Genomic DNA, 14,820 nt, shown 5'->3' on the forward strand with positions numbered 1-14,820 from the left:
CCACTGTACTGGCAGCGTCAGCCTGGCTTGTGGCTGAGCAGAGCTCCCCCTGTGGGAGTGCACTGATCACCAGGGGGCAGCTCCTGCATTGAGCATCTGCTCCCTGGTGGTCAGTGTGTGTCATAGTGACCAGTCATTACCAGTTGTTCTGCTGTTAGGGTCAATTTGCATATTACCCTTTTATTATATAGGCGTGCCTGGCCAGCTTGGGTGAGGGGCTGATGGCTGTATTACCTCATCTTAACTTAATTCATCTTTAAACACTCGATTTCCAAATAAGGTCACACTTAAGGTACCTGAAGTTATAACTTCAACATTTCTTTTGGGGGGGGTCACAATTAACCCATAATAGTATCATTCCATTGTTCTCACCTTCATGTTAAATTGAGACTCAGAGAGTAACTTATACAAAGATATAGGATAGATGGCATAACTCAGTTTTTAATTTGCCTAGACATAATTATACCAATTATTAGATGCCTGCTTATACTAGGCCTGCTACTGGGTGCTTCTTTTTCATTTCTAATCCTGCATATAGTTATTATCCCAAATTTTATAAGCAGAGATGCATATTATTTAAGTAGCTTGCCCAGAGTTACATAGGTAGGAAGTAGCAGATCTGAGAATCAATCCAATAATTCTCACCCAATTCAACATACCAGAACATCTTTGGGATACCTCACCCCCCTCACTCCCTTTATACTCTCCCCTGATATAACTCCCTACCTGCAGCTGAGAGTCATGGCTATAAAGAGCAAGTTACTGGAATTTCCTAAGTGAACCGTGTAAAGGCATAAAATGAATCACTGGAATCACAGCACTGCAACTCAATGCCTCACAGTGGGTGACAGTCTGATGAGAAAGACCAAATCTTCATCTTCTTTCTGGCAGCCAAACAAAAGTTGCATGAAAAAACAGTGTAAGGAGTAAATGCCATTAAAGAGCAATATATGTCACACCTAATTACTTCCCTACAGCGTGCTGCATGCGGGCTGAAGCCACTTTTCTGTTCAAACAGGCACCGTACTGGGAAGGAGCCTTTATGACCATGATGGGGAAGAATCTGTCTCAGCCAAATCCATAGAATGGTTATTTAAATTGATTCATTCTTGCTCAAAATAAAGAAATCAAAAGCATCACTTCCTGAGAGGTGCTGTGCACTCTTCCTCAACATCAAAGTTGTGCCATACACACACTCATCAGTGCTTCATAGACACAGCACCAGAACGCAGAGACCTTCAAGCAAAGCATGAGTCACAGCAACGTCCTCAAATCAGTGCAAGGCAATGTGAGAAACCACTCAGCCAAATGCCACTCGCTGAGATTGGAGCAAAACTTACAAGTTAAAGTTGTTTTTGCTCATATTACCTCAAAAGGATACCACAGAAGTAGGGAGTAGGAACACGGCTCTGGAGGCAGGTCAAGTAAAATGCCAATCCCACCTCTACCATGCACTACTCATAGGGCCCTAGTGCATTATTTCTCTTTTTGAAGCCTCAGTTTCCTTATTGCAAAATGGAGATATTGACATGAACCTCATAGAGCTGTTATAAGGAATGTCAGCATTCCACTCTGACCCTTGATTCCTAACATAGAATATAAGCTCTGGGTAAGAATAAAATATTTTTTAGTTTTTTATTTATCTTATCCCGTGTGTCAATATTTATTTTTAAAAGAGACATGGCTTAAATAATAAATGGGAGCAGAGATCTGGCAGAAGTATCAGGATGGGAAAACAAGTGACAGGATAAGAAAACACCACATTGATAGGAGATACTAATTTCTTTCATGTGCTCAATATTATCCAACTGAATAACACACACACACACACACACACACACACACACACACACACACAGGACTGGATGGAGTTAGGGAACAACTTGTACTGCTTTATCACATTGTTAGTAGCAATATTTTCCCACACCTTATTTACATCTTCAAATATCTTATGCTCAATTTTATACCTATGAGACAACATCCTAAAGGGCAGGGATAAGGTTCTACTCATCCATGCATCCCTTGACTGAGTGTGTTGAACAGAGATGACAAAAACAGCTTTTGATTTGAGCCATCTGAAGGAGAGCCATCTAGAGGCAAATGATTCAAACAGCATCTACACAGGCAGTTAAGCAACTCAAACTCATTTTGAAATAGATGTAACTGCACAAGTAATGTGTACTCTCTATGTAAACCCTGAAATAAAGTTTGTAAGACTGATACAATACAAAATGGCATTTAAGCCAAAAATAAAGCCTGAGCAAAGAGATTTTTGTTTGTATTTTTAATCAGTGAAAGTACCAATCCACTTCACAAACAGCTTTGCAGGAAGAATGGAGTAATTCATCCTGTCAGTTAAAATTCATAAAAAAATAAGCTCCAAAATTAGTAAAATACAACTATTCAAAGACATTATTAGTATAAAAAAACCTCTTAGAATAAACAGTAGCAGTATTTACTTGTAAACAAAACTGCCAGTAACAACCCTTCACTTAATGACAACAAATCTGCATTGTTTTAAAATACTAAAGATATAATAAAGAGAATAGTGACCATTTTTCTTCTTAATATATAATACTCAATATCTAAAATAATGTTATCAATAATAGATACAAATTGGTGTTGTGAGGAGGCGTGTTAAACAGTCTTTTTCACAGTACTTGGGCATCATGTCGCTGCAGAGGGAAAACTTTTCAAAAGTCTTCTCCTAGCTGTGATCCTTGCACACCGGGGGCACTCAGAGGACTGGAAGCACTGCTTGTGAAAGCAAGCTCTGCACTCTGCAAGCAAGAAGGACAGCCATAAGCAAAGGGGCTATTTTGTTTTCTCACATATGTACACTCATCCTCAGGAGAGAAAGGATCTGAGTCCAGAAACCAGATTCTTCTAAAAAGAAATCAGGCAGATTGAAACTCAGAGGGATTATAAAGTCTCCAACAGGTCATGAACATTGACCTCTGAGGGCCTGATGAGTGGATGCTGCCGTGCCCCCCAGATCTGCCCAAGGGACATTCCCCCAGCTGCTGATAATACTGTTAGCCAATGGCTCAGGAGGTGGTGTCCCTTCCCTGGAAATGGCCCTAATGGGAGAGAGCTGCCTTGCTCAAGATCATGTCCCCTTTTTAGCACCATCCTGTTGGGTGATTGACTGGTCAATGTGGGTTTTAAAGACTTGGCTGGCCCCTTTTCCTCAATTTGAAACAATGCTGAAGGCCATTCCTGCTTCAGAGCTCCCTGTGAGATGTGCTGAGCTTCACTGCATCCACATCACAGCTCAGCTTCTCCCTCTACCCAATCCTGCTGTCTTCACCCCCATGGGTGTTGAGCCTAAGAATGTGCCACAGTGAACTTCCTACATGCAAATCCCTGCCTCAGAGTTTCTCTGCAGAGAACACTGCCTAATGAGTCAGGGAAACAACACTTGAGTGGTCTAAGAGGAGGACATGCTCATATCAAGGGCGAAGCAGATTTCTTACCACATCTCTCCCATGAAACAGTTTAGAGAACACAGTATTTCCTGGGGCACTAATAGAGTAGAACAAGGATCTCCAAACCTTTTCTGTAAACAGGTAGATAGTAAATGTTTTAGGTCCGGTGGGCCATATGGTCTCCATAACAACTTTTCAACTCTGCCATCGTAGTGCAAATGAAGCCAGAGGTAACACTTCAGTGTTTGGCATGACCACGATCCAACTACAAAATGTGGTGCTGTAGCTTACCCTGGTATAGAAGAATTGGGCACAGGCGAAACTTCCTGTCTTCAAACCCTGTACTAGGAGACATCACCCTTTATCCCTGCTGCAACCAAATACTCCTTCCTGTGCACCCAAAACTTTACTAGCTCCAATTCAACATATAGCACACACCAGCACCATTATAATTTAAAGAAATGTTATTTAGCTATTATTAAACTTAAGCTAATTTTAAAAAATATATATCTTATTGATTTTAGAGAGGAAGGGAGAGGTAGAGAGAGATAGAAATGTCAACAATGAGAGAGAATCACACTCCCTAGTGGGGATTGAGCCCACAGCCCGGGCACATGCCCTTGAGCAGAATCGAACCTGGGATCCTTCAGTCGGAAGTCTGATGCTCTGTCCGCTGAGCCAAACCAGCCAGGGCAAGCTTAAGCTAATTTTGTGCTTGTGGATGAAAGGGGCCACAAGCTAACCTGACAAGCTCAGGGGAGGCCTGCATGGCAGTCTTACACACTCAGAGACTTAAAGTAACCACAAAAGATGGTCTGAAATTAAACTTTCACTAAAAGCAGTTATGGTGGGTAGTCACCTCCTAGGCCTGTATCTTCATTGACAAGGTCAACATTTACCTTAACTGAGCCTATCTGTCTTTTTGCATCTATAATAACATACCCTTTAAAATGTCTAGGTAACTTGTAACTTCCTTTTTCCAGACCCCTTGGGGCACAACCTAATGTGCTGGGCGCCAGGACAGATACCACAAATTCCTTATCATGTTAATTGTTCCTGCACCTACCTAAGTATGTGCCCATCATTTTACTTTTTATCCAATCCCAGGGGTTCCCCTCCTCCCACCCAGCTTTGCTTTCTCCCGCCTCTCTAGTCTGTCACCAATGGATTTCATGTAACCCACCTATGTCCCTTTCCTTTGATTGCAATGTATAAATGCAAATGTAACCCGCCAATCTCCGGAGCACTATTTCAATTCGTTGAGGTTCTGCTTCCCGGCATATGTCAACAGTTTGGCTCAAATAAGTTCACAAAAATTCTTTACAGGTTTCAATGGTTTTTACGTTAACATGCTTGTTATTAAACTAATGTTAACTCTGCACTTATTACGTTAATAAGCTTATGTTATTCATTTATTAAGATACCTGAACATCTTCTACACGTTGTGATCTGAAATGGGAAGATGACAGCTGTACTCCGGCAAAATTCACAAATGAAGCCCTTTCCTTGACACAGCTGTAAGAGTCAAAAAGTTAAAATCTTCATTGGTAATGTCTCTTTCGATGGAGAATCTTAGTCACTACTTTTACAGTATTTGATAAGTAGCCATTTTTAAATGTCTACAATTCCAGACTCTGGAAGGAACAAGATGTTATATTCTGCTGCAATGAGCGGATGAGAACAATAAATGTGCATTCATTTTGCATGGAGAAACATCACATTGAGTTGGATTAAGGCACCAGAGCAAGATCATGATTTTAAACATGGACCCTTAAATTATCTAATTTTGTTTCTGATAGCTGCACTGCAATTCTCCAGTCCCTATAGACAAAGAGCTCCTGCTCCACTGGATCCTGAGTTGACATTGCTGTATTTGGCACAGATGGGACAGATGGGAGTCCAGGCAGACCCAAAGCAGGGCTGGGAGCACAGACTAAGAAGCCTCTTGGCCCAGGCTTGCATCCCAGCCCTGATACTTACTACAGGATTACTTAGACCAATGGTTCTCAACCTGTGGGTCACGACCACTTTGGGGGTCTAACAACCCTTTCACAGGGGTCGCCTAAGAACATCGGAAAACACATATATAATTACATATTGTTTTTGTGACTAATCACTATGCTTTTATTATGTTCAATTTGTAACAATGAAAATACATCCTGCATATCAGATATTTACATTACGATTCATAACAGCAAAATTACAGTTATGAAGTAGCAACAAAAATAATTTTATGGTTGGGGGTCACCACAACATGAGGAACTGTATTAAAGGGTCGAAGCATTAGGAAGGTTGAGAACCACTGACCTAGACTCTTTTAACAGCTGTGAACCTTATTTTTCCCATCTGGAAAGAGTATTACCAGCACTTTCTTCAGGATTTGTAAAAGTTAAATGATATAAAGTGTAGAACACCTAGCACAGGCCCTGATGCACCAGAGACAGCTCAGGGACACACCTGCCCCCTGTGAACCTCACCTCACAGCCGGCCACGTGGGCAAGGGAAGCGTGCAGAATGTCCTTGAGTGAGGGCGCCAGCAGCCCTTTCTTGACCCTGACCAGGTCCTCCAGGGAGAACAGGTAGAGCTCATCGGTCAAATGTCTGGGCACCTGCTCAAACTCTTTCAATGCACTGCCAGAGAGAAAACAAAGAGGATTCAAGAACCCACCCACACAGGCTGGGGGAGAAGAGGGAAAGGGGTGAGCAGGTAATTGTTTTCTCCTGGCATTCACAATTACTTTTTAACTCATTTTTTTACAAGAGCCCCAAGAACAAGTTAACCTTCCTCATTCAACACATTAGATTTTGCAAGTTCACTTGGAAGCCAAGGTAAAATACCATACTGATTTCAAAAAAACTGAACCAGCAGAGAAATGTGCTTCTTGCAGACTGACCAAGCAAAAGAAAATTGAATGTTATTTCAAGTCTTAAAACTGTGTACTGGGATAAAACTCACTATCTTACTGATTCCAGCTCAATTTCAAGTCTGTCACTGACAGCTGCCCCAGATGGCAGAGAAATAACTGCTCAGGCATATAACTCCCAAATCCTTGAGTTCCAAACTGAGCTGAAAACTATCCATCTGTGAGCTGGTCACAGGCACTTGGATGCACCAAGGGCATTCCAAACTGAACAAAACCTTCTCCAAACCCTCTGGGCCTCCTCCTAAATTCCCTAAATCAGTGATGAGAAGCATCACCACACACTGCATTCCCAAGGCAGCCACTGCGTACCCTGGAGCCAAACCATATTTAATTCTCCATCCAGCCTGGGGACTCCCTTAGCCTGCTTCCACTTCCAGCTCAGGCTTTATCTCTGGAAGCCTTGTCTGCTCCCTTCCCTTACAAACAAAATGCTCCTCCGCATTCTCAGGGCTCTGTACATATGTGCCTAAGACAAAATCCAGCAATGGACTATTGTGCTGATTCCCTCCCTGGACTTAACATGAGTCCTGTTGATTTGTTCATCTGAAGCACAGAATGGATATTCAAGAAATTGTTGTAGATGGTAAGAATTGTGGGTATTGTTACATGCTACATACAAGAAAACTGAGGGTCTGAGGCATAATTAACCTGTCACAGCAATGCCATGAGGTAAAGCTAAAACCTAAATGACTACTAAAGACATGCTCCTCCCCAAGAAATTTAATTCAAAAGCAATACATCATCATTAAGTAAAGATTAAAAACTGAAAGAAGCGAGAGAAAAACTAAGATGGCGGCATAGGTAAACACAGGAGATTGCTGCCTAGCACAACCACTTCAAGAATAGAACTAAAAGACGGAACGGACATCATCCAAAACCACAGGAAGGCTGGCTGAGTGGAAATTCTACAACTAGAAGGAAAGAGAAAAGCATACCGAGACTCAAAGGAGATGTGGTGCAGAAGTACAGAGGTACAGAGGCGCATGCGGAGAGGGCTGGTGGCTGAGGACACAGTTGTCTTTTTGAATCGGGAGGGAGTCTCAAGCTCTGAGCTCCAGTTCCGGGTGAGTCTCTGGGGACCCAGACTCATACGGGAGAAACTGGACTGTCTGGCATCAGTCGGAACTCCAGGGCGGCTTTCTCTCAGAGGTGCTTGCAGCGATTGCCGGGACACTGAGAAGTGGGGCCTCTGAGGGCAGCCGTAGCTGCTTGCTCTGCCCTGTTGATCCCCTGGGACCCCACCCCACCCAAGCTGAAAGCCACACACGGAGGCTTTTGCATATGAAAGGCCTGGCCTTTTGCAATTTGAAAATTACCTAACAAATTGCAGCTGGCCCAAGGCCCCAGCCAACTTGCATTGCTTCACACCTGGCTCCTGCTGGATAGCCTCAGGCAAAGGTTAGATTAGCACCTCCTTAGAGATCCAGGAGCCAGTGTGCCCAGTGGTCAGAGGGGAACCATCCAGATTGCAGCTCCTCGGATCCATAAAGGACACATTCAGGGGGCAGACTCAGTGAGCACCAAAGCCCCGCTGAAACAAGTCTTGCCCTGGAGGGGTATCTCCAGCACAGAAGTTCTCCCACTGCAGACACAGCTGATTCTCGCAGCCAATTGGCCTAGAGGTCAATTCTTCCCAGTGATGCCTACAACAATCAAGGCTTAACTACAACAAGAGTGTGCACAAAGCCCACAAAGGGGTGCACCAAGAGTGTCCACCTCAGGTAATTGGGGAGGCTGAGCCACTGGGCCCTGTAGGACATCTAACACAGAAAGCCACTCTATCAACACAGGGAAGCAACCAAAATGCGGAGACAAAGAAACAGGACACAAATGACAGAAATGGAGGAAAGCAAATGACTGGATATAGAGTTCAAAACCACACTTTTAAGGTTTTTCAAGAACTTTCTAGAAACCGCCAACAAATTTAGTAAGACCCTCAAAAAGACAGGTGAGACCGCCGATAAATGTAGTGAGATCCTCAAGAAATCTAGTGAGACCATCGAGGGTATGAAAAAGGACCAACTAGAAATTAAGCATACAATAACTGAAATAAAGGATATTATGCAGAGTTCCAACAGCAGTCTAGAGGATCGCAAGAATCAGGCCAAAGATTTGAAATACGAAGAAGTAAAAAACACCCAACTGGAAAAGCAAAATGAAAAAAAGAACCCAAAAATACGAAGGTAGTGTAAGGAGCCTCTGGGACAGCTTCAAGTGTACCAACATCAGAATTATAGGGGTGCCAGAAGAAGAGAGAGAGCAAGATATTGAAAACCTATTTGAAGGAATAACGACAGAAAACTTCCCCTACCTGGTGAAAGAAATAGACTTACAAGTCCAGGAAGCGCAGAGAACCCCAAACAAAAGGAATCCAAAGAGGACCACACCAAGACATAATTAAAATGCCAAGAGCAAAAGACAAAGAGAGAATCTTAAAAGCAGCAAGAGAAAGACAGTCAGTTACCTACAAGGGAATACCCATACGACTGTCAGCTGATTTCTCAACAGAAACTTTGCAGGCCAGAAGGGAGTGGCAAGAAATATTCAAAGTGATGAATGCCAAGAACCTACAACCAAGATTACTTTATCCAGCAAAGCTATCATTCAGAATTGAAGGTCAGATAAAGAGCTTCACAGATAAGAAAAAGCTAAAGGAGTTCATCACCACCAAACCAGTATTATATGAAATGCTGAAAGGTATTCTTTAAGAAGAGGAGGAAGAAGAAGGTAAAGATACAAATTACGAACAACAAATACACATCTATCAACAAGTGAATCTAAAAATCAAGTGAATAAATAATCTGATGAACAGAATAAACTGGTGATTATAATAGAATCAGGGGCATAGAAAGAGAGTGGACTAACTATTCTTAGGGGGCAAAGGGGTGGGGGGGATGTGGGAAAAGACTGGACAAAAATCGTGCACCTATGGATGAGGACAGTGGGGGGGGGGCAGAGGGCAGTGCGAACCGGGTGGAGGGGAGCTATGGGCGGAAAAAAGAGAAACAACTATAATAATCTGAACAATAAAGATTTAATTATTTTTAAAAAAACTGAAAGAAGCTTTAAAACAAAACAAAAAGATATATCTCTAATCCTATGATCCTATTACAATCATCTTAACTCTTTAACATACTCTTTTTCCACTTAAAAATCTCTATCTCTGTCAAAAAATTCATGCCTATACCTCTATGGCCGTAGCTTCCAGAAATTTCATTTTGAGAAGTTTATCCCAAGGACATACCTATGGATGTGGGCAGAGATTCAGCTAAAACTTAGGTTTCTTTAAAATGACAATTTATTTTTCAATTACAGTGACATTCAATACTATATTAGTTTCAGGTGTATAGCATAGTTATTTATCCCCTGATAAGTCTAGTTTATTTGTTTATTTTGTATTTTAGATTCCACATATAAGTAAAATTATATGGTCTTTGTTTTTCTCTGACTGACTTATTTCACAGTATGAATGTTCCTCAAAAAATTAAAAATAAAACTTCCATATGACCCAGCAATCCCACTTCTGGGTATTTATCTGAAGAAATCCAAACCACTAATTTGAAAAGACATATGAATCCCTATGTTCACTGCAGCACTATTTGCAATAGCCACGCTATGAAAGCAACCCAAGTGTCCATCAATAGACAACTGGATAGAGAAGATGTGGTATATATATACAATGGAATATTACTTAGCCATAAAAAGAATGGAATCTTACCATTTGTGAAAACATGGATGGACCTAGAGGGTATTATGCTAAGTAATTAGTTTTTTAAATAACAAAAGATATAAGAAATATATTTAAATATCTATTAAATATTGTAACTCTATTAGGTTTAATATCTATAAAGATATTTAAATCTATTTTATGTAATATTAAGATATTTAAAATCTGTTTGGCTAAAAATCTACCATTAATAGGAAAATACTTAAATTTATCCCAGATCATACTCAAGAACACTATTATACCCAATAAAAGTTTGACATAGCATTCAGGGTTTTTTTAAAAAGCCATTAGTACACCCATGCTCACAGAAACACTATTCACAAAAGTTGAAAGCAACCTGAGATGGATGAATGGACGAACAAATGTGGTATATACATACATTTAGCCTTAAAAAGGAAGGGTATTCTGCTACATGCTATAACTTAGACAAAGCTTGAGGACATCATGGTAAGTAAAATAAGCCAGTCACAAAATCCTGTATGATTCCACTTATATATGGTACTTAAGTAGTCAAATTCATAGGTACATAAAGTAGAATGGTTATTGCCAGAGACTTGAGGGGAAGGGTAACTGGGGAGTTATTGTTTAATGGACACAGAATTTCAGTTTTGCAAGATGAAAAGAGTTCTGGAGATGGATATTGGTGATGGTTGTACAACAATGTGAATGTACTTAACTCCCTGAACTGTATACTTAAAAAGTGGTTACTGTATGATGGAAAAATTTCATGTTATGTTTATTTTACCACAATTTAAAAATAATAAAAAGTCCACTGGCTAGAGTTGTCTCACCCTGACCCATTCTTCTTAAAAAAGTAAATTCACTAATACTGAGCTAGAAGGTTTAATAACTCTAAAAAGGTTTACATTCCCAAGGAGAGACATGAGGTAATTACAGTCAGCCCTCTGTATCTGTGGGTTAGGTTTAGCATCCAAGGATTCAACCAAACACAGATAAAAAGAATATTCAGAAAAAATATATATCAGAAAGTTCCAAACTTGAAGTGACCATGCAACAAGAACTACGCTGAGTCCATGTGAATGACATGATGTATAAGCATAGCCTGCTGTAGCCTATATACAAATATAGGTTATATGCAAATATTATCCTATCTAATAATAGAGAAACATGGTAATTAACCGTAACTTCGCTACCCTTCCCATAGGCTAATCAGCGAGATATGCAAATTAACTGCCAGCTAAGATGGTGGCCAGAAGCCAGGCAGCTGAAGTAAACAGGAGGCTTGCTTGCTCCAGTGACGGAGGAAGCCAACATTCCCTGCCTGCCGCTGCCAGCCTCTGAGCTGCAGTCTAAGAAATAATGTTGCAATTATAGAAGGTAAATAAACCCCAGAAACCTGCTTTCAGCCGTCAGAGCTGGAGCTAGCAGGACCGCAAGAGCATTACAATTATAGAACCCAAACAAACCCAGATACCTGCTTTCAGCAGCTGAGGTCTCAGAGCTGGAGCCAAGCCTCAGAGCTAAAGCTGGCTCTCAGTTCCAGAAACAGCCATAGAAGGTAAATAAATCCCAGAATTAAAAAAAAAAGAAAAAAAGGAGAGGTTGGGAGCTTCAGTCACCCACCAGCCTGAAAACGGCCCTCAGCTCCTCACCCAGACTGGCCAGGCACCCCAGTGGGGACCCCCACCCTGAAGGGGGTGTGACCAGCTGAAAACAGCCATGATCCCCTCACCCAGACTGGCCAGGCACCCCAGGGGGGACGCCCACCTTGAAGGGGGTGTGACCAGCTGCAAACAGCCGTCATCTCCTCATCCAGGCTGGCCAGGCACCCCAGTGGGGACCCCCACCCTGATCCGGGACACCCTTCAGGGCAAACCAGCCGGCCCCTACCCGTGCACCAGGCCTCTATCCTATATAATAAAAGGTAATATGCAAACTGATCCTAACAGCAGAACAACTGGGAATGACTGGTCACTATGACACACACTGACCACCAGGGGACAGACGCTAAATTCAGGGGCTTCCCCCTGGTGGTCAGTGCGCTCTCACATGGGAGGAGCTCTGCTCAGCCACAAGCCAGGATGATGGCTGCCAGTACAGCAGTGGTGGTGGGAGCCTCTCCTGCCTCTTCAGCAGCACTAAGGATGTCCAACTGTAGCTTAGGTCTGCTCCCTCCTGGCAAGTGGGCATCCCCCGAGGGCTGCCGGGCTTCCAGAGGGATGTCTGATTGCCATCTTAGGCCCAATCCCCTGGGGAGCGGGCCTAAGCCAGCAGGTGGTCAGCCCCTGAGGGGTCCCAGACTGCGAGAGGGCACAGGCCGGGCTGAGGGACCTCCCCTTCCCCCCCGAGTGCACAAATTTTTGTGCACCGGGCCTCTAGTCCTCTCTAATAAAAGAGAAACATGCAAATTGACCATAACCATGACACCCTTCCCATTGGCTAATCAGCAGGATATGCAAATTAACTGCCAACCAAGATGGCGGCCGGCAGCCACACAGCTGAAGCAAACAGGAGGCTTGCTTGCTCCAGTGACGGAGGAAGCCAACGTTCCCGGCCTGTCGCTGCCGGCCTCTGAGCTGCACTCTAAGCAACTATGTTGCAATTATAAAAGCTAAACAAGCTCCAGAGACCTGCTTTCAGCCAGCTTTGGCCTCAGAGCTTAGAGCTGCAGTGATGGCAACAGAGTTTCAATTATAGAAGCCAAACAAACCTAGAAACCTGCTTTCAGCCCTCAGAGCTGGAGCTGGCTCTCAGCTCCAGTGACAGCTATAGAAGGTAAATAAGTCCCAGAATAAAAGAAAAAAGAAAAAAAAGGAGAGGCTGGGAGCTTAAGTTGCCCTCCAGCCTGAAAATGACTCTCAGGCCCTCACCCAGACTGGCCAGGCACCCCAGTGGGGACCCCCACCCTGAAGGGGGTGTGACCAGCTGCAAACAGCCTTCAGCCCGTCATCCAGGCTGGCCAGGCACCCAAGCGGGACCCCCACCCTGATCCGGGACACTTTCAGGGCAAACCAGCCAGCCCCCACCCATGCACCAGACCTCTATCCTATACTACAGGCAGGGCAGGACAGCGCGAGCTGCCATCCGGGCCCCATGTGCAGCCCTGGCAGCGAGGCATAAGCCCCGCCCCCAGCCAGGACCCCTGTGTGCCACCTGAGCCCCCAGCCGGGACCCCCGTGCTGCCTAAGCCCCGCATTGCTAAGCCCTGCACCCTATGACTATTGGAGAGCAGGAAAGTGCCGCTGGGCCCTGGGTTGCTGTGGTGATCCAGCCATCAGTAAATAAAAATGTGCAGCCTGTAGGCAGCCCCCAGCTGCGCCTGATCCAGGAGCAGGAAAGCAAGCCCGGCCTGAGGGCAGCCCCCAACTGGGCCTGATCTGGGAGCAGGAAAGCAAGCCCAGCCTGCGGGCAGCCCCCAGATGCGCCTTCTCCCCAGTCGCCATGAGGATCCGGGAGCAGGAAAGCAAGCCTGGCCTGTGGGCAGCCCCAAGCTGGGCCTGATATGGGAGCAGGAAAGCCCGGCCTGCGGGCAGCCCCCAGCTGGGCCTGCTCCCCGGTCGCCATGGCGATCCGGGAGCGAGAAAACCCGGCTTGCAAGCAGCACCCCTATCCTGGCCATAGCTCAAGGGAGAGTACAACATGCAGTGGAGGCCAGGAGCCTGAGAGATCAACACAGAGGGGCTCCTGTTCCAAGCCTCCATGGTGTGGCTGGGGGCATGCCCCCAGAAGACACACACACACACACACACACACACACACACAGTGCCTGCTCTGAGCCTCCAATGTGGCTGGGGGCAGACCCCCAGTGGGGACACACACACACACACACACACACAGCAACTGCTTCGAGCCTATGTGGCGCGGCTGGGGGCAGGCCCTAGCAGACAGACAGACACACACACACACACACACACACACACACACACACACGGGGCGCCTGCTCCAAGCCTCTGCTGCCAGACTGTGGCCATCAGTAGGACATCCACTGAGGGCTCCTGGACTGTGAGAGGGGCAGGCTGGGCTGAGGGACCCCACCCCCCAGTGCACAAATTTTGTGCACCGGGCCTCTAGTGCCATTTTATAAAAGAGTATTGAGCACTTGATATCCTAGTGTTTCTGGAACCAATCCCCCTCCCAATACTGAAGGAATACGGAGAGGCCCTGTGTATTGGAGGGGCCAAGCCAGGAGGCACACAGAGGGTTAGCAAATGTGTGCAGGTTATTATCCTCCTAACTCACATGCCCAGACCGTCCCAGCCAACAGTGGTACCTTTCAGCAAATCTGCAGGTCTTCAATAGCTTCTTGATGTGAAATAGCTGCTCCTGGATTTCCTAAAGTCAGAAACAAAATGGGATACTCATAATGTAATAAATAACACCGGAAATGTATGTCAAATTTAAATGTTATTTCTAACCTTGAAATGCTACAACACTATAAAACAAGCTTTTGAAGTAAAGTCTATACAGCAAGAGTTCAAGACTGAGTCCTGAAACTTGCAGAGGGTTCAGGATGGACCTAGTTTTTGTGGATCCTGAAGTTTACATAACATTGGCTTTCTTTAAGAAAAATATGCAACTATGTATAAAAGAAAGAGATCCTGTCGCTTGCAACAACATGATGAACCTGGAAGACATTAAGCCAGACATAAAATAAAAAGGCATGTTCTCACTTGTATGTGGAATCTAAAAATGCTAAGTACATAGAAGCAGAGAGTAGAATGCTGGTTCTCGGGGACAAGGAGGTAGAGGAAATGGGACCTGTTGGTTAAGGGGCACAGAG

At 44.3% G+C, this 14,820-nt stretch overlaps 1 protein-coding gene across 9 annotated transcripts in view; it reads right to left on the bottom strand.

Moving 5' to 3' along the window:
- Positions 1-221: 221 nt before the first annotated feature.
- Positions 222-14,820, bottom strand: part of RUBCNL (rubicon like autophagy enhancer) — a 78,116-nt gene continuing 63,517 nt past the window's right edge. For all 9 annotated transcript variants that reach the window (XM_036299285.1, XM_036299287.1, XM_036299291.1 and 6 more), the window contains 4 exons: positions 14,311-14,372; positions 5,906-6,059; positions 4,853-4,943; positions 222-2,780 (listed from right to left, as the gene is read on the bottom strand). In XM_036299285.1, coding sequence (XP_036155178.1) covers positions 2,668-2,780; positions 4,853-4,943; positions 5,906-6,059; positions 14,311-14,372 — 420 coding nt within the window. In that variant the 3' untranslated portion in view covers positions 222-2,667. The remainder of the gene's footprint in view (positions 2,781-4,852; positions 4,944-5,905; positions 6,060-14,310; positions 14,373-14,820) is intronic.

The sequence above is a fragment of the Myotis myotis genome, unplaced genomic scaffold, assembly GCF_014108235.1.
Source record: "Myotis myotis isolate mMyoMyo1 unplaced genomic scaffold, mMyoMyo1.p scaffold_m19_p_3, whole genome shotgun sequence".
NCBI lineage: Eukaryota > Metazoa > Chordata > Mammalia > Chiroptera > Vespertilionidae > Myotis > Myotis myotis.